Source organism: Megachile rotundata, chromosome 3 (genome assembly GCF_050947335.1).
Source record: "Megachile rotundata isolate GNS110a chromosome 3, iyMegRotu1, whole genome shotgun sequence".
NCBI classification, from domain to species: Eukaryota; Metazoa; Arthropoda; class Insecta; order Hymenoptera; family Megachilidae; genus Megachile; species Megachile rotundata.
In genome coordinates, this window is record NC_134985.1 from 6,917,190 (window position 1) to 6,939,333 (window position 22,144).

Consider the following 22,144-nt stretch of genomic DNA (forward strand, 5'->3'; position numbering starts at 1 on the left):
CCGCATTAATATTAAACCGCGTGTGTCTACAAAGCACATGGTTACCTTTTTGCAAAATAATTATAAATTTAGTAATTCTAGAAACTGGAGATTTATAGTACAGTCTCTGGCCATCGAATTAGGACCATATATGATAATTTCACTTTTATGGCTATAACATTATGTCATACATAGAAAACTGTCTTAACTCATGCAAAATTATTACTAAATACGTTGATAACGATATATATTAGGTTGAGGAATAAGTTCGTAGTGTTTTGACATTTTCTTTTTTTTACTGCGACATTTTGCAATTTGCAAGGGGTTATAATATTCATTCGATAGAGCTCTTTCTGCTCTACAAAATTGTGTTAATCGTTTTTTTCAGTAGTTTCATTCGTTATTACTATTGAGGCTCAGAAATGGAATTTCCCGTACTGCACACCTCTTTACCACTCGTCAGAAAATCGACTGTAATTGCAACCTCTAGATCTTCAATAATATCAATCAAGTGAAAATTAAAAATCCGTTCAGTACGCTTCATATGACAATATGTTTACTAAATGTTATAAAAGATTAACATTCTAACTTTTTATAATACGACACAAATGATAATAAAATTATCCAAGGAAATTTGAATCGAAATAATAGAAAACTTGACAGTACATCTGTCTTCGTTAAAATCTGTATATTAAACAAAGTAATACAGAAAAACGAAAATTGTTTAGTATAGTTGTTAGAATATAGCAATCTAAATTTAAATATTGGCGCCAACTGGCGAAGGTGTGAAGCCTGTGAGGGCAGCATTTTTTCACTACGCGATCATAGAAAGTTAACTTACGGAAAAATATTTTACTTTTTCATAAAAGCAAAATACATATCGGTACATGTAACACTGAGAGCACGGTGAATTATTGTTAAGAAGAATATTACTATTATTATTACAAAAGTCTGTCTAAATGTAGCATTAATAATTAACAAACTACAAAACATTTTATAGTATTTAAAATGTGTAAAATAATTTTTCTTCCACTACGTGGTGCCAATAATATTGATATTGTATAAACATCATATATTTCAATAAATAATTTTGCGAAACGATCCGATATATCTTCGTTTGTTTTTCACTGATGTTATCAGAAAATATAAGCAATGATGAAGTGCTACACAACGCAGCAACGTGTATTAATTATTAATATTTATTATAAAAATTCGAATTCCCTCCAACCATTTCGTAAATTTTTTCGTGTACAAAATCAACGTCCTCGTCGTTATCGCGACATAATAGCCACTTCTTTGGACCAAATTGTGTGATTTGAACGTGGGACGACTCTACATTTGATTTCAACAAGATGACGTCATATGCCATATATCGAACAAAACAAACGTCCTAATGGATAGACTACAATGGACGCTTAATTTCACGGAAACGAACCATCGATTGATCATCAAGATTGTGCAAACCGTTGAACACCATTAAGCATTCTTCAATGCGACTTTATAAAATGTAAAGTTGACGTCAATCGTCGAAACACAATTAATGTCAAGTGAGTTGAATACAAGTTCGAATTACGTGAAAGTTCAGTGATTTATTCGGTATTAAGTGTAAATCGTTCTAATACGTTTTAGAAGACAGTGAACTTTCGTAAAACATTAAATCGCCATTAGGTCCATTTTTAAGAAAGTTTTTAGCTTCATACGTCTTTGATTGTTCGTAGGATAGATTTACATTAATAATTTGTACACATGAAACCGTTTTATTAAAATTATTGTATATTTTATTTATTAATGCGCTAAGTGCAGCATTTTACTTATATAACACAAAATTCTGAATATCTACATTTTTTATTACTTTCGTTTTAAACGTTTATAACAACTCTACGGTAATAAATATTCTTTCTAATATTATTTAGATATTTCTTTTTCATTATTAAACTATATTTATATTTCATTATTAAACTTATTTTTCAGAAAATTCGAATTACTTATAGAATAACCTGATGTACTGAGTGTTTCATAACATGTGGTTTCAGAAGTGAACAAAGAACACAAATACAATGAACAAAGTTCTCATAAATATAGGTCTGATTTGACCTTGTTTCAGAGTTAGTTCTACTTATATGTTTCAATACTCCACTATTCAAATGAATAAGATTGAACAGTTATTCGTATCAATAAATGTTATTCATACTTGCTCATATCACTGACTTAGCCGTAACGTTTGTATGCGAAACATTTTTCTATCATACGATTGAAAAATGTTAAGAGATGTTAAAAAGATTGAATAAATGTTAACGAAATACAGATTCTGTCAAAACGCGAGTATCAGACAAGGGTTGCCAAGTAGTAAGTTGTTATGACAATGGATACCAAGTAGTAAGTACAAGGTTATTATTCGCGAAGAATAAACTTTAGATCACGCTGTACTAACCGATAGTGTCAACGTCGAAGGAACATTAGCGGAGGTGAATATTGGATATACGATGCTACAGAGAGTTTTACAAGAATATCAGCTTCATCCGTGCCATATTTAACGCGTGCAGGTAATTAAAGAGGATAATTTTTCCTCAAGATATCTTTTCTGTACATGGTTGCTACGGATGACTATTACGGATCAATATTTTTTATACATTATTTTATTCGCGAAGTTCGACATTCATAGGAGAAGTCATAAATTTACACGTGTATTATTACACTAACTTCGATCACGAATTATTTATTCCTGGAAAAAGAATTCTGGCTCTGCTAAACACTTCTTTGAATTAAATTATGATTTTTCAGTTGTATAAAATATCTCCGAGATATTAGATAGGGATAGAATTTATGGTTAGGTTAGGTTGTGATAATTTGAGGACAGTGTACAAAAAAGATGACAAGCGAATTTAGGCACACAAAGAATTTATTAAGTATGTCCTCATGTGAGGACGCCAAAAGAAAATCTTTTGCAACTTTTCATTTACAATATAACCAACAGTCTTAATATATTATCTGCAATTCCAGGTGATGATATAATCAAAGGTTGACAAGTTAATTTCACTGAAATACTTTACGAAATCAGTTGGACCAATTCTTACGAAAAGTTTCATTTGATATTATACGTCGTATGTGGTTCATCCTTCGTCGTATATTACTCACGTTCAGTCGAGTAGATACATACTGCTTAAACAAAAAATTTCCTCATAAATGGATATTCTATATAACACCTATTAACTGATCTATTCGTTGTATCTAACCCTTCATATTCCAATAAAAACTATACGGCAAAATTCTTATGTTTTGTCAAAGGTAAATAAATCGCAAATGAATTTGCATCAATTATAATTATCGATTATAATCACTGAAATCATCCAAAATATTTTCAGTTTCCTTTAATTATTTTTGCTGCACATTCGAAAATATTGTAAATTTACAATATTATCAATATACATCCTTTTTCTTTTAATACATGGTATGTCCTGAAAGTAATGTCAGTAAGTCGATTAAAAATCATTTATTGAACTGCTCATTACAAATGATTAAAAATCTTCAAAATAGGCTCCTTCTGCGTCAATACATCGGCTCCTTCTGCGTCAATACAATCTTCCAGCTCTCGAATGCATTGCTGTAGGCCTCCTCCGGAATTTCCTTCAATGCCGCCGTACAAGCTCTTTTGATTCCGTCTACTGTCCCGAAAATCTTGCCTTTCATGGGTGTTTTGACTCGTGAAAACAAAAAAAGGTCGGGGGGAGCTATGACCGGGCTGTACGGGGGCCGGGGAATCATTGGCACCCCTGCTTTAACCAAGTAGTCGGAGACAATAAAGGCGGTATGGGCCGGAGCGTGGTGCAACGTCCAGTTGTTTACCGATATGGTTCGTGACGATGCCATACACTTGAGTTTTTGGAATATTTAGCATATCGGCCATTAAACGAACACTTAACCGTCGGTCTGAGTTCAACAATTCCCTCACTCGTGTCACATTGTCGGCTGTGGTGGTCGTGGATGGCCGTCCGGCACGGTCCTCGTCGTCGACCTCTTCCCGGCCTTTCAAAAAGACCTTGTGCCACCGAAAACTTGCTGATCTGACAGGATATCATTTTTATAAGCTGACTTGATCATAGCAACCATTTCCGTCGCGGTCTTTCAAGGTTTCACGCAAAACTTGATCGCAATTCTTTGTTCTAATGAGCGCTACATTTTGACTTGTACAGTGACACAAAACAATTCTCACGGATACGCTCGTCCTCACTCTCCGGATGCTCGGAGCACCTTCAGCAGCGGAGATCTGTTTAGCTGACTTCCCGTACTACCAATTTTAACCGAAAAAATCGCGGTCCGACGTGAAGTCGCGTCACAATAAAGTCACTGACATTACTTTCAGGACATACCATGTACATTTTTTAATAAAGAAATATTTATTCATTATTTTCTTATTAGTATTCTGTGACGTCGTTTTTTTGTTTAATTGAAAAGGTTAAGCTTTTTTTCTATCATTGAAAACATCAATAATTTTCTTTTTACTTGAAAAAGTAGTGAAGGATTAAATCCTAATTAGATTTTTGTTTTGGAGGTTCTTTGAAGGAAATTACACATTCGATACTTATTGTTAATAGACAATAGAGAACTTTGAGTGCGTGTACAAGGCTGTCAACAAATTCGATGCAGATCTAAAATTTTTGAAAAACTACGAGATTCGTTGATGAGACGCCTGAAAAGTTGCACATGAACCATACGTGATCGCTTCGAATACCTTTCTATGAAGATAAGCTGTCACAGAAGTGATAACTCTGAAACAAGGTCAAGTCGGACATATTTATAAAAACTTTTTTCATTATTTCTGTGTCGCCTGTCCATTCTTATAGTGGATCCCACATGTTACAACACATCCTGTACTACATTCTGTAATAATGCCACAAGATGGACTTTATATTAAAATAACCTGAAAAAAAGTTTGTGTCTAATATTAATTTGCAAATGCGCCACTTGATTTAAATAACGCTATAATTAGAACCAAAGACGAATAAAAATCCTTTCGTATCCTTTCAATCCTCTCATAGAGAGATCCACTTCAATCGAACATCTAAATTATTTTCGTTTGAATGTACACAGAAATAAAAGCTTGCATGATTTTCGAACGTACATTTAGCAATAAAAAAATTTACCCTAAGTTTACTGCAAATGTAGATTCAAAGTTATTGTTATCTTTTTGCTAAAATTATTTAGGTTTTATTTTTTTTTTAATACAGAAAATGGCGATTTAAAGGCTAACTGCTCTTGCCGATTTAAAAAAATTTGAATATTCAACTTAAGTGGAACACGCTTATATGACGAAAGATATGTTATATGACTTGCAAAAATCTTATTTGCAAAAACCCGTTGGCTTATGGACTCAAGACTTATTCGTGACGCACACCATAGTTCAAATATAACAAAAATAAATCATATTAGTTAACTCTGACTGACGCAACCCTAAAGAAAATCGTAGATTAAGGGTTTAAACGTTGTATCTCTAAGAAAATTTACTTCCTGAAATATTCCTTAAATATTTATATTTATTATATGAGCAACGCATTTTTCGTAACAGTTTTTATTTGCATGTGCATATGAATCAGAGGTTAAAGACCAAAAGCTATTTTCATGTAAGAATCCGGTATTCCGATTTCATCATCTGTTACCTTGTTCATTTAACATCTGACATATCAGAAATGCTTACATAACATTTCAACTTACAATTATACCATTACAACAATTAAGTTATGAACATTAATTATGAACATGATTATTATTGATAAGAAATTTTCGATTGTTTCACAATAAATGAATAAATTATATAGTACTTTATATTCTGTCAAAGCTCAACCAACTCACGTTAAAAAGAAAGAATAAATTTTTCTAAATTGTACACAGATATCGAAAAAATAACGGAACTCTTTAAATAAAAAGAAAAGAGTTAGTCATTTTGCCAAAATTAATTGTTTTTATTCAAGATACATTTTTTTCGCATCAATACACCACTAGGCACGCTTACACAACGTTAACATAGATTTTTTTATGTCGTTTTGCGGAATCGCTTCAAACACCCTTAGTCACAGCTGCTTAGACTTGTGTAACAGTGTCATAAAACGTTCCTTTTATAGTTAATTTCAGTTTTGGAAAAAGGAAGTAATCACATGGAGATAAGTCAGGCGAATTTGGAGGATGTTTGAGCACACAGACTTGTTTTTTCACTAAAAATTCACGAACGACAGTTTTGTGACATGGTGCGTTCTCATGCAACAGAGACTAACTTTCCGGCACTCGATATTCGAGTCTCACACGAACGATCCTCTTCCACAAATGTTCCATAACACCCAGATAATATTCGCCTTTAACATTTTGTCCCTGTGGAATGAATTCCCGAAGTATAATTCCTTTAGACTTGTAAAAGCAAATTAACATTGTCTTCCCCAGGGACTTCTGGAATCGCAAATTTTTTGATTTTAGAGAGCTTGGAAATTTCCACGTAGCACTTTGGTGCTTTGTTTGAGGTTCATACTTGAAGCACCAAGTCTCGTCACTAGTTGCAATTGATTCCAGTAATGTACAGTTTCGCCTTACTGTTTTGATAAGATCCTCGCAATACTCAACGCGAGCAATTTGTTGCGCCTACCCGTGATCTTGTGACACGGTGACGAAAGGTTCTGTCGCACTAAACACTATTTTACAATTCGTTGCTCGATTCCAATAATGATTATTGAGTTTTGTAGGGAAGGTATACTATTTTCAGATAAGATATTGTTTTAATAGATGGCGCTAGTTTTTCTTAAATTTAAAAAGTTCCGTTACTTTTCCGACATACGGTGCATGTATTTGTTTAACTTGACACTTTTGCTTCACTATATTAATCGATTGCGATCGGCATATTTCTCATTGTCAGTTCAGAGTACCAGACAGAGCGAATTTCGTTTTCTAAAGTTGTTTTTCTAAAAATGGTTTGTATTCTATTCTCCATAATTACCGTAACATCAGCATAAAAAGATTTGACAATGCTGCGACAAAAATGTATTTAAAGCTGTTTCAAGAACGCACTTAATTATTACTTGTAAGGCAAATATAATGTTCCACCAGCATTAATCATCGTTTAAAAACCAGCGTTTAACTCGTTTAACAGCATTTATTTATCGATCAAGAGTAACAGAAAATCCAGTGATCTTCGGTTCTTAAAAAATCACGTAAGGACAAGGGAAATACGTGTAAACGAACAATAACTCGTCACTATACTGTAAACACCTCACACGCCGTTTCTTTACTCTATAAACGCGACAGAAAAAGCAGCGATCGAGAAATTAAAGCCAAGGACAGCTTGAAACCTATCTTTGAGATCGAATAACCAACCCGTAGGGGAGATCGCGTTATTGCTGTTTTATCGTCAACTCATGGCAACTAGGGGCTTCCCTTGTTTTCTCAATCAGCTCAATTCTATAGTTACTGGATGTTGCTTGAACAACACGGAATGAAGCCATGATAAGTTCTGCGAAGACGCCAAATCAAAAACTTAATAATTCAAAAAACAAAGGGGTTTGATATTAATTTCGTTTTGGCACAAAATCATGGTATACGTATTAGAAAAATGCAATGTGTTTATTTCAGCTTTAGTCATCGACAATAATTTTGTCAAACATGACAATTAAATATAGTATTGACTATTTGAAACTATGAATGATAAATATCACAAAATATTGTGAAAATATTTGGCAAGATTTGTTATAAACGAAAATACTATCTGATATAATTGTGAACTTCTTCAGCGTGATAGTCAACGAGTTAGAAAAGAACTGGATATAAAAAAAGTATTAAGGAAAGCTAGAATGGCAATATGTGCGGAATGCGAATATATAAAAGGCCCTTACAAAATTTGTTGATTCCCTAAAGATATAGAATGTGGAGAACTAGTATTTCACTTGATACTTCAAATGTGGATTTGAACAAATATAAAAAGGATGAACAAATATAAATAAAGTACCTCTTTCCGACAACTTCCGTTCTAAAAAAGGCACGTAAGCAGTCGTTGCTAGCTACACGCATAAAACGTTAACGCGTAGTAAGTTTCAACTCAGTTACGTCAATCTGTCGTGTATAACCATATGTTAAATATAGCGTATCGTATAAAAGATGCATCCGAGTCGGACAAGGAAACATATCGAACCGCGACACACCGATTTTAATGAAACGTATGTGAAAGATAGTTCTCAAGAAAATATATGACACGTATTTTTCTTATCGGCCATCGTTCATGTTGAAGGGGTGAAAATAGCCCTCGAAGTTGGAGGTTGGAATCATATTTTTGGGAATAACTCCAGAATTAAAGAAGATAGTTGGATTGTTTTTTTTGTAAATTGTTCGTCTTTAAGTAGGAAATTTTTTGCGTAAATAATTTCAATAAACTTTATTTGTTTAAATAATATTTTGAAAATTTATAATTTTTGTTTAAATTTTTGCACTAAATGTTGATCTATTTTTTTGCAACTTCGTGTACGTAAACTATGGACAAAAATGGAGGATAGGTGTTTTTGGAATTTGTTGTTTGTTGCAATGTTTATTAGATATATCATTTAAAATCACCTCCTGTGAAAAGAGGCAATCAGCATTTTCATTATGATTCCAACCCCCAACTTCGAGAACTATTTTCACCCCTTCAATGTGAACGATGGCCGATAAAAAAAATACGTGTCAAATATTTTCTTGAGAATTACCATTCACATAAGTTTCATTAAAATCAATGTGTCGCGGTTCGATATGTTTCCTTGTGAGATGCACACTGCTATCTTTCAGCAAACAATTATAACCAGAGTACAATTTATCGAAAATCTTCATATTTCAAGACATAATGTTCTAAGTCGGCAGTCATTAAATAAACAATACAAAGTATTTGCAAGGAATGTGTTCTCAAAAGAATGTATTAACTAATGTATTAAACGTATTTTAAAATAATTACAGAAAATCAGACGCTAGCTTTTAAAACTAGGATTCGTAAATTACTTCCTCGTTACGACAAGTGTTTACACAATGACTACGTTGAGGAGGCTGTTCAAACTGGTAATAGAAAAGGTATTTGTTTTAGAAGGGAAGTATAACTTATTCACTGACTGAGCTACGTAACTACGTATCTTTTATACTTAATACGTTTGTGTAGGATAACGTATTCGTTTACTTCATGAAGATCTGCTGTATGTCTAATGATTCAGACGAACACGTCATGGCTCCCTATTCAAAATATTGCTCATGAGTAAAATACGAGATCTTGGAATCCTGTTGACTCCAACATTGTGTATTGATTTCAATGTTCTCTTCGTGGAAATATAGTATTATAAGAGCAGATACTCAGTTTTTCTGTATATTTATGATTGTAGGTTTTTCGTTACTATAAATGCAGTTTTGTTACCAAAAAATATGAAATTCCTTTGTAACATAATGGAAGCGTATCGAAATAGCATGCCCATCAGGATCGATGAGGGTTTGATTATTTGTGGGCGAAAATTTTTATTTATCAAACTTTTCTGATTTATATATCCTACTATGGTCGAGGCCCATATAAAATCAATCAATCAATCAAATGCTACTGTGATTTAACTGCTTCTTATTCTCACACATGTAATGAAATATAATTTATTGTAACATATCACTACATTTTACTATAAAATCGCATGTGGAATTTCAAATGAAATATCTTACAAAGACTTTAACTGTTGTTTCATAAAAGAACTAGAAAATGAAACTTATTATAAATAAAAATATCTTTTTCGATACCAGTACTCATTTTATGTATGAAACGTATGGTTTTTATCTTTTATTTTCACGTACAGATAATAACAAATATTTTAATTTATTATTTGTTACATTCGTTTATTACAGACAATATTTATTAATCATTTCGACAGACATCTTATATAAAATTAAATATATACTTTTTCGTGTGAAGAACAGTGATATCATAATAAATAATGGTATTGTGATAAATGAGAGAAGTTTGATGAAAATTGACGAAAAAAAATCTTATCAGCAAGGAATTGAAGTCTGACTAATGACGTAGTATTCCATTATGTTACTCCTACGCCACAATTGTATTTTGATATTTTTGGGAATTGGAGCTTTATACTAATAAAAAAACCTAGAATCGCAAATATCTAAAAGACTAATTAATATGTAGATACACACACATAATACTATATTTCCATAAAAAAAAATTCAAATCTGAGACTCAAGTAAATGTATAGGAGTTGCAAAATTACGTATGTTATTTGTGTAATCATTAATGCTAAATTAAATTTAAATATTCTCTTAAGAATATAAGATGAAATCATCTTTCAATGTAACTTTATATACGTACAATAACAAATAAAGAGTTAAGAAAATTTTTTTTTGAAATTATTATATTTAATCGGAAGTCAATAAAAACGAAACATAGAATATTAGATTAAAATTTTTATCTTTGAGTGTTAAATTCCAAAAGTCAGTATTTACCGCATCAATTTTATATTTTCTTTCTTCTTAAATGTAGATAAGTTTTTTTCTTAATAAAATTTTTACAACTCTCAACGTACGTTGACAACATATTTTTTATTTTTACGAACAGAATTCATTAACAAAGTATAGTAAGAAGAAAGCGACACCCTGTATAAGTATAAGAAAAACAGTAATGTCTTAGAAAGTGACCACGATTTTGTCTTAAAAGCTCTTGAAGTGAATTTTCTTCAAAATGCTTCAAGTATTATTCTTCTCACAAAGTCAACATCCGACAATTTATATGGTTACAGTAAATTTACCATTGCAGCGAAAGAAAATGTTTGCTAAAGCTAATGGAGCACAAAGATGTTTTACACATTATAAACATATTTGAATTTTAATAGTAAATTGTGTTGTGCTGCTCTCATCTTTTCTTGAAAACAACACGGTGATTGGCGTCCAATTTTGTAATGTGAGATAATAGGTTGATAGGTTATACTAATCGCACGAGTTGAGTACATTGCGTTAGGTTGCGCTAAGCTGAAGAGGTAGCTTATTACACTCGAGAAGATTTTCCCCCTTTTTTACATTTTCAAAGGTTTATATACATATTTTTAGTGGTGGTAGTTGTTGCCAATCTGCAATTAGATTTAGTGTTAAATTAAGACAGACTAGGCAAGTGTTTTACCTTCTCAGATATGTCTAAAGACTTTGGTTCAAAAGACCAAGTTAAGATGGACTCCAGTAATACTGTTTTATAAGCGCCAATCATGTCTGTGTCATAAACTTGATACTAGATGCGATAGCAGATTAATTAGATAGGATTTTTCCCGTCACCAGACATAAATTTCTAATCTTATTGATAACTAAATAACTAATCAGTGATCCAATTGGTGAACAAATATCTACTTATATGGCTATGTTACGTGCGGGAAGCGCGCGTATAAAGCCTCGAAGATTTGTTTGCCCTAGCAATATTAATTGTTAACGGGACTTAATGTTTTGTGGATCCGGAGATACGCTAGTCCCATACGGGCCCTTTCACAAGATCGCAATGTTTAGAGGATATGACGGAGGCAATTAAAGAAATGTAATTCAAAATAATTAGAAAATACAAAAGATTATATATTGTATAATAAAATATGAAATGGTTAGAATGGTAGCGTATATGATATAATGTGAATTACAATGAATTGAACAAAAATATTATAAATATCCGAAACGCACAATTCGCAGATTTGAAGGAGAAACAATTATTCAAATACAAAATGAAATTATAATCCAGTGAGGGAAATCTCAAAGTTAAATAATTAACTACTGATTTACTTGCCGAAAACTTCATATAATAGCTAGAAGAATAAAGGAAACAACTCACCGAAATGTCTGTACTTGTATGAATTTAGAATTAATCAACCTCTTGCAAAACGTGAAATGCCAACTACGCCTGGTTCCTGGGAAGAACACACACACATGAAAACACTCCACCAATGAGAATTTTGAGCTGGCCAATTGTGAAATTCAATTAAACTATAAAATAAAATTATACTTTAAATTAAAAAGAATAGAATTGAATATAATTAAATGGAAAAATAGAATAATGAATTGAATTGAAAATTTAACGTGATTATATAACGCGAAAGCTTTACGTGAAGATAGAGTCTTTGTCTGAATTTTGCACTTTAACAAATTCAAGAACAAACTCGTCTCTAAACCACTTCACGGACCCTCGACACGCACCTCGCGATTATACACCGAAGAGTGTCGCAACTTGCACCTCTCGGAGAAGACCAGAGTGGGCCTAGTCCGAAATTGTTTATGTTGCACTGATATGCGCCTAACGAATTAGGCTGCGAGGCCAATGCGTAAGAGACCGTGATTCGTTAATTAGGTGGTGATGGTGGGTGCATGTGTTCCTCCCTTGTCCAGCTCTTATCTTTCTCTCTTTCTATATAGTTCTTTCCTTTACTTTTGAGCTATGGATTGTTAATTAGCTATTGAATAATTTTACATATATAACCAATACAGTATAAAACGTTAATCTGTACACATTATAAAAATTTAGAATGAAACATTATCTATTTCGGTTTACAATTATTAAAGTCAAATTGCGCGCGGTACTGTAACTATTGTAGAACTGATTGACGTGTGTGTATTTATAATAACGGTATAATGAAATACTATGGGCAATTTATATAATATTGTAGTGTTACAAAGATAATTTCTATTACAATTTTATATTGCGTCGTGGGCCCTTGAGGAACATTCCAGAACGCTTGGCGTTATCGGACCACACGAGTGTGACTTCCGTTTATATTCGGCGGTTCGGAGAAATAAAATGATCTAAGATCTTAGCCGCGGGACCACGTTGATTTCAAGGAAGGAATGTGTTATATTAACAATCTTAGTTTAGTCGCCAAAAGATAGTCTATCTAATAAATATTGAAAGACCGTTACTGCGTTCGATCAGGGTGTTCCCAGAATGCAATATGCATTATCGATACACATCCGGTCGGTCAAAACTACAAAGGAAATTTTAAAAAATATTCCTGTTCGGAACGTAACAGCTACATGTGATTCTACATTGACTGAAAATCAATGTAATCATTAATTGCGAATGGTAGTCAAATACAATTGTAACTGTCCATCATTAAATATAATAAATATCGTCGAGTACTATTTCAATGTGCTGCTATACAATGTTACGTTTTAATATGTTCAATCTCGCTGCAATAAATGCAGCTCAGTCGCGATAAAGCAAAGTCATAAATCAAACTACTAGAAAGCACTCTTTGATGACGTGTCAGCACAGAATCGCACACCACATCCTACTTTATGACTTCGTTTCGATATTGAATTCAGCACATTGATGCACATTGATAAAAAATTGCTTCGTACAGTTTTGGCCCGATGTTTTAGGTACTTATCACCTCATGCTAGATTTCTTTCACGTTTAAGCGATTTCACAACCCTCTTAAAGATTACCGTCTCTCGGGTATAGATAGAGCTGTTCAAGTGAGCATGAACGTGTTATTGGAACGTTTAAGAATCAGTCACTAAAAATGTTTCTTACAAGAAGCTACTTATTATTTTGATTTAAATAATATTATAAATAATATTTGAAAATTATTTTAACTTGCACTATGATTTATTTATTAGGTGTGTCAGTCAGAACTGATCACGGCTATAACATTAAAACAGACAAAGAAAGTTGAAATGTTATGTCAATTTGATATTATGTAATCGTTGACTATGCAAGCTATAATTGGATTTGAATTCCAAATTGAAGCGTATTCAAAATTGGAGTAAGATTAATCGCAGTTGAAGTACGAGTCCGTCATGAGTCAGATTGGTCAAAATAGTACAAAGGGTTAAGATATTTCATAGTTGATTTCTGTAAATTTAAATATTGAATATAAAAAGTAATTCTTAAACGTGAAAAAATTGAAAAAATGACAATTTTCATAGAAAAAAACACCATTTTTATCGATTATGATATAAAGAGCTGAAATCTTAGTTGAACACTCTTGAGATATACATATTAGTTTGAGGAAAAAATAGTAAAAACTCTGGGATTTCAAAAAAAGTATTTATTTAAATTTTCAGAACATAAAGTGACTAACATTGAAGCTAAATTAGCTGGTGTTGTTTCATATACCAGTGTAACCGTTAAGTGTTAAGTCATACTAATTGATACTTTATCAAGAAAAAAATTCCATAATAAATTTTGTCACATACTCTAGTTTATTATGATTTTGCAATGTATCACTATTTAAAATAATTTTATCTCTAATTTTTATAAATGATTCCATCTATAGAGGTACATCCCCGCATCATGATAAATCGCATATACACAAGTAAATGAAACTTGTTTCCTCTACATAATTGAATTAATATGTTACACACCTAATAATACTCATACTCTCGTATTGTTTCTTAATTATTATCAGTAATTATTGTATACATAACAGATTATACATTTGTAATCTGTTCACTTGATTTATCAGTGAATTACTAATTCGAACCGTGAATATTTTAACAATGACACGTTAATAGATAATTATATTACACGGAAACTTCTTCGGTCTATCGCACCTTTTAATTTTGAACTTTTAATGTACGATAAAGAAGTTGTGTGGTACAAAGCATTGCGTATGTGTATGATCATTGAATGATTGAGAGTTTGATTCCCTCCACGAATTCAATTTCGAAAATCTTATTCGCTTCCCTAACACATTATTTGATGTTTAAAGCGTGATGAGATATAGCTTAAAATCGCGTGCCTGCTCGTGAATGTTAAATAACAGCATATTAGTAAATTAGGAAGAAATTAGGACTTTTGTAAACATACATGTTGTTAATTCACATGAATCTTTCTCGATTAATCTTGTAGTAACTGAACTCTGTTATTAACATTGTATTCGATTCGAGAACAAAATATTAAAGGGAGAGATACAGAACGATAGGAAGAATAAACGAAAAATAGTTAATGAACATTGCTATTGAGTGTTTACATTACGTCGATACATAACTTAGCACTTGCACCCAACTTCGATGTTATTTTTTGGAGGATAGTTTTGGAAAGAAGGAGGGAATCGTAGCAAGTATTTCCGATAATCTTACGACGCGACATAAAATGCGGTCTACGTGTGTCTTTCGAATAACAGATATTTAAATTATCTATTTACACTGCAATATTTATACTTAAAACAGTTACAAATTCTTCTGTAACCGTACATCAAGAAGATTTTCATAAGAATCCTTCAATCCAGCGCGAACGCAAATATCTTTTAAAAATTAAGAATGTTGACTTTTCTAAATCTTCATGAATTGCAGTATCGTACTAAAAATTTTTTTATTTTAGAAGTAGAACGAGGGTATCATTGTAACTGTATCATGAATACAAACAATAGACATGATGTTAATTCACATGAATTATTCTCGATCAATCTCAAAGAAAATAAAGTAAAACTATTTTACCCCCACATTTCATTAAAAATCCCAAATTCATTAAATTGTAAACCATTAAAATCTAAATTAAAGTTTGTCATTACATGGACTAGGTTTATTATATTAACGCCATAATCTTTTTTGTGAATAAGATTCAATATAATAAGGCTTGTTAAGGATTAGTATGTTAATTTTTATTATAAATAATCATATTTCTATGACTAACGAATTTTTGTTTGCTTTCTTTGTAAGATGATCACAGCACTGCCAGTGCCTTCGGTAAAGGTCTTCCACAAAACTTATTACCAAGAGAAAGGAGCCAGGATAGCGAGCAGTCAACCTGGAAGTCCCTTAGCTGAAAGTGAAGCGGTGCTGGCATTAGTTGATAAGGAACCACCGGAATATTATTTCTGTGGCAAGGTAAGAAACATTAAACTAATAATGCACAATATTTTTATTATACACAGGATGCCTAATTGAAATTATTCCGTTCCTATGAAAATATTGCACCTCATAGAATAGATCTTTCTTCTACATGTTATAAAAATTTTCGTACTCACTCTCCAACGATTCTGGGTTAAGTGCCAGGGGGTCAAATTTAGTCCTCTTACCAGACATCCTCGCCTTCCACACTCAATGACCAGATCCTTCAGGAACAATGTTTCTATTCATTTCTGCAACACAACAGTCTGCTTGCTTTTCCCAATTTTTCACATTAAAACAAATAAATAAGCCCGCGACATCCGATTGTCATGTAGCTCCTACATTTACTGTAAGAAAAATAATATAAGAAATAGTTAGCAAATTCGTCACATAATTATTTACGAGTTCTGAGAACTTTGTAAATATTCTTAGAAATTTTGCTCTGATGTCAAACAGCTGGATTTTCTGTCATAACTACATGTTAACCTAAAAAAGAACTTGAAGTTATCGTATTTAGAGAATAATTGCTAATATTCTTATTATAATTTTGACGTGACGTTTTAACACTTTCAATGCCACGAGAAAGTTTCACTGAAAAACAATTTTATTTATAGAGAATGTAGTATACCATTTTTATAACACATGCTTGTTCCATTTAAAATACTTTTAGGTATTTAATAAAATCTGATATAGTTGAATAATATCATTTCTAATTTGTTGTATAACGAATGAGGTAGAGGTAAATTAAAAAATAGCGATTATGCGACTATTATTTTTAAAAGATTTACTCAAATGACAAGCAAATTCCTGCTAACACTTCTGGCAATTCTGGGAAGAAGTTAAGTTGAAATATAGTGTCTACAAACGTGTAAATGAAAAAAATCTTTCCACCAGACAGGTCAGCGAAAACGAATTTACAAGTCCCATTACTGAGTTTCAAACGATTTTTATTTCGGGAAAAGTAAATTTCTTGCAAACGGAATATATTAAAACGTTCGAAGAACTTGACGCTTATTTACAGTTCATAGAATCATGATTAGCGAGAAAAGGTAATTATAGTGCGTGATGTAAGGAATGAAAGTAGCGAAATTTTTTAAAGATTTATGGATTAGTCGGTAAACTACGTAACATTGAAAATGTGCGATATTTTGAGAACTTTTGGAATTATACTATTTATCACTTATTATCATGATAGATTGCTTTAGAGTTCAAATAAATTACCCGTACAAAATAAAATTCAACCAAATTCACATTCTAAATTATTTATAAGTATTCATGACATTAAAATAATTAGCAGTTTATTGTTTTTGGAATGCTTTAAAATATCACATAAAAGACCATATTTTCTAAATAATTTTGTAAAATGAAATTATAAAACTAAAAAGTATTAATGAATATATTCTACTCATTTAGTTAACATTTCTTCAGCTGAAAGCAACATATTTTCTTAATTAAATTACGTTTTCATCAAATTTAGTATTACTGTGGGGCGTGCTAATTATCCTTTGCAGTCAAAGGTATTTTTACTGTTGACAGGTAGCAGCTGTAAAACTTTCTAATTAGAAAAATTCGACGAATTCTTTTGAAGCTGTTATTTTTCTATTCGTCGCCATGTTATCTGCTTCGCTGTGTTAAAACTATACAGGGTGTTACCTGTAACGCTACTCACGATTTTTTTCCCACTTGCAGCCACCTTACGAAAAAAAGTTTAGAATAAAATTTGCAGGGTATGAAGTGCACAATAGATATTAGTAAAGCAAATTTTGAAAACAGTTTGTTCTCTTGGCAAAGTCAAGGTCACCTTGGGTTTCTTAGATAGGAACATACATTTTTTTTTATTCATAGCTTTAGAGGACATCGAGACGAATTCGAAACATATATTACATTATATTTTTATTAACATATTACTCGATTTACAGAAGTGCAAAAATGTAAAGTAGCTTTTGACTTTGGTAGGGTAACCATTATTTGGTTCCAAAGAGATCACTGAATGTAAACACGCGACTAGAATATAAGAAAAATACACTTTATTTAATTACATGTTCAAAATGTAACACATGCCGCCTTCCATCACATAATATTCCAGTCTTTTACTTCACATTTCCACTTCTGTAAATCGAGTAATATGTTAATAAAAATATAATGCAATATATGTTTCGAATTCGCCTCGATGTCCTCTAAAGCTATGAATATAAAAAATGTATGTTCCTATTTAAAAAACCCAAGGTAACCTTGACTTTGCCAAGAGAACAAACTGTTTTCAAAATTTGCTTTACTAATATCTATTGTGCACTTCATACTCTGCAAATTTTATTCTAAACTTTTTTTCGTAAGATGGCTGCAAGTGGGAGAAAAATCGTGAGTAGCGTTACAGGTAACACCCTGTAGATTTAGTTAAAAAGTTGTAACTAATTTATATTAGTTAAAGTTTAATTTTAATTCAAATTGTTCTGTTAACACAATTTCTACCAGGTTTTTGTGCATACTTAGGTTAGATTAAAGGTGTCTTTTAACACCTTTTCGTTTGAATGCAAATAATTGCCAAAACTGTTGGTATTTCAAATTATCAGTGAAATGTAGATAATTTGAGGAAATGTAGATAATTTGCAGGAATTTGAGGATAAATTGATACATTGATGTGATTTTATTAAAGATTATTTAATCAGGTTGTAAATTCTAGCTTAATTCATCAATCTACAAAATTTAAATATGGCGGTGTACATTAAAATGCAACATGGATGAAAATAAACAAATACCAAAGTTATGTCGCAACTCTTGTATTTTCCGTTGCAACTGAAATAGGGATTCTCTAATCCGATTATAATTGATCTGATGTTGCAAAATAGTGTTGATATTTGTATGTAAAATGGTTTAAAATTAGGCACTGTCATGAAACCCTTAAGATGTCAAAAGACACCTCGCAGCAGAAATAAGTATACAATATACACATTTTTAGATCTAGAATGAGCTGAAAGAAAATAACATCGCAGAATTAATTTAACAACTATTGTATGAAAAATAAAAAATTAATTGTGGAGAAATGAATCGACTTAGAGAATAATTTTATATTAAAACTTGAAAGGTTTCTTCTGACATGTCTTGGTAGAAACAGTGTAAACTGTATAGTGTGTGTGAGTCACCTTTCGAGTACAAAGGGTTAAAGTTTTATTATTCCTGTTATCTATATTTATGTATTTAAAGTTCCTGTTATTATTATTGGTAAGGTGAAGTGGGGTAAGTGCAGACTGGTTTTTGTAAAGTTGGTATGTAAACATAAGTCTTTTCAGTCTGCTATGTAAATACTTAACGCGGTTGACATCGAATACTTCGCACAATTAGTACTATTTAATTAATATTAACTAGGACCTTAATTTTCCTTGTACATTTTGATTTTGATAGGAAATTGTTTAAAGTGTCAACTACTCTGCACTTTCCCCGAAAATGGTGTAAGAGCGTAACTTGAAGTTAAATACTTTGAAACTTTATTTCATGTGCAATGGGGCAAAAGCAGAATTATTAACAAATCTGCTATAAAATGCTTTTTACTGCATTATGCAAGTACTCTATACTGCAAACATGTACTCTTAGCTGAAATATAAAAGGGAATATAGTAAAACAAAACAAGGAAACAAACATACTAAATCGAGAAATTTCGCTCATATTGTAATAAAAATAGCCTGTATACACACTTGCCCCGTTTACGAACTTACCCCACTTCACCTTATAATTATTATTATTACTGCCATTATTGTTATTATTATTTATTACCTTAATAAAATATATTGGGTATGTTATGGATTGTATATTTGTATCACTAAAAATATAATTTCCTTTTGTTAATATTAGAAGCAATTGACATCTATCACTCGATATTGATAATAACACTGGTCGATACTGCGCAAAGAAAACAAAAGTATCTAATATAGTATAATACACTTACAAGGTCCGTTATTTTCTACTAGCCTCCGAAAGGTGAAGGTTGAAACAAAGAGTCAGAGGAAGTATGATCCTCAAAGCGGCCATGTGCTATGTATCAAGAATTTCAACAATAGACTTACCTAATTTTCAGTTTTGTTCCGTTTCATATATTATATTACTTATCGTGGATGAAAAACTTTATTCTTTAATTCGATGATACCTAAATTCGTATAATTACGTTCCAAAAATTAACAATTAATATTGATTAAATTTATTGATTGTATACAATTTAAATGTATTGATTTTATACAATTAAAATTTCATAAAATTTAGAACTCTTTGAGAACAGATTATTCATACGAGCTTAACTTTATTAGGATGAAGAAAATGATCAACTTTTTAAAATAATTAGGAGCAACTAAAATAATATTTTTAGCGTTTTCTGATTCGAATTGTATAGTCAGCAAAGTCCCATTTTTCAATAGAAAAAATTTGATAATTAACAATAAAAGAACTTCATAATTATAAATTATCGCGATAGAAGTTCGTAATTGAAAAATAACAAAAACTCCAAATTTCGTCATTTTTTCTTGGCTAATTAAACTCGGAAGAATAAAATTCCTGAAATGAATATTGTGCGCTTTACTAAGAATCAAAGAACATATATCAACAATATTCAAAAAGAACCCATGTTAAATTTTACTTATGTTATGCTACTTATGTTGAATTTCAATGTTAAAATTTTTTATTCGTGGATTTTAGTTTACATTTTACAGAAGTATATATCACTTTGTAAACAGATGGATTATTAAATTCCATGGTAATAAGAAAAGATAATATCAAATATAAACAATTTTACGTTCAATAAAAATATCAATAAAAATATCACGTTTTAAAAGACAGTTTTTCAAATTTGCTTTTAAGAAGCTTGCAATGCTACTCTATTACTTCTACATAATAATAAAGCAACGAAACCCGTTAAAATAAATATTACAGAAATTTTTGATTTAACACTTTATATTATTAAAAGTTTATTCACTTAATTGATTGATATTACTTGTATTATTTTGATCGATAATACGAGTTGGGGCTGTGAATAATAAATATAAAAAATATTGTGAACATGTTTTGAAAGTTTTGTTAAAAATAAAAATTGTACTTAATTTCTTCAACCGTTTAAATATGCCAGTCAACGTGTTAACGCTCCAAAAATGATTAAAATACTCTTTTGAAGTATACGTTGTCTCATATCGGAATAAAAGTACAATTTTGTGTGTTAGTTTGCTTTTCATCAACTAAATAATTTGAACTATTCTGTCGTATTCATACTAACGACCACGTGCAATCGATTTTTCGACGAGGGAACTATCCCAACTGTCTCTTCAAATCATAATGAGCTTTTACAATTTAATAAATCATGTTATAAATTTCTTTCAACATGAGAACTGTAAGGTAGTCGATCAGACCCCGGAAAGCTATGGCAGTGTTATTTTAGCTATGTAACGACTCTGGAACCTAGGTTCAGATCGTTACTAGCGCTAGTAAGGTAAAGAGCGGCTTTTACCAACTGAACGACTCGTTTTGAAAAATAACTAAATGTAAAGATTGTGGGATTCGTGTGGCGTGCGGTTAAGGAGTGAAATCCACAGGTCAATATCTTTCAACAATAAGGTTTATTCAATGAAACAATGAAGATGATGAATTTAACAAATAACAAGTAACAAATAACAACAAAATATGAAAAGTATACTGGTTTGATCAAAAGAAACTAAATAGATTTTGATATAATATTAATAATAGAAATAATAGAACTTGGCAAATTAAACAAATACGTAATAGATAATTGTGAGTCTAACAAAATAACTCGCGCTAGTTAATACTTTATATTAAATCGTACCTAAGTCCGATTTCGTATAAAGCTAACTTCGTTTCTATAAAATTAACTGAATTCGATATTCTATAAGATTTGATTCTCGTTTCGAACGCTATCGCAATGACAAAATTTATCTTGATTAATACGTTTGTAATTTATATAATGAATTCTCTTGTAATAATCTTAGCACGTGATAGTCTACCGCAGCGAGGAATCCGACCTAAGTGTGATTTTCTAAGTGTATCTAGATACGCTTTCGCAAAGTTAGACAGATTAACGATTTTATATATTATCTAACGCAGTGTAGTCGACTACTGAGATTACGTTGATGACAGAACAATATTCTTTTACTAATTCAAGTTCAAAATTTGTTTTAATCTAAATGAATTATTTCCCCGGAACAGTTACTCTTTTAACTTGTCTCGACAACTAATTGTCCATGGCCCTTTTTGTCAAAACGAACACTGACAGCCAAAACCAGATCGCTTAATTGGGGAGCCTGTTGTTCACTGGCTACTAGAACGACCCAACGATACAGGAAAA

General features: G+C 31.4%; 1 protein-coding gene across 3 annotated transcripts in view; it reads left to right on the top strand.

The window, feature by feature from the left end:
- Positions 1 to 22,144, top strand: part of LOC100879238 (uncharacterized) — an 84,471-nt gene that overhangs the window by 30,509 nt on the left and 31,818 nt on the right. For 2 of the 3 annotated variants that reach the window (XR_013037767.1, XM_076530276.1), the window contains exon 2: positions 15,640 to 15,807. Coding sequence is in view for 2 of the 3 variants with exons in the window: in XM_076530276.1 (XP_076386391.1) it covers positions 15,640 to 15,807 (168 nt within the window). In the remaining variant the exon portion in view is untranslated. Of the gene's footprint in view, positions 1 to 12,078; positions 12,303 to 15,639; positions 15,808 to 22,144 lie in introns of those variants that run through there. The other variant, XM_003705677.3, reaches the window with a different exon arrangement.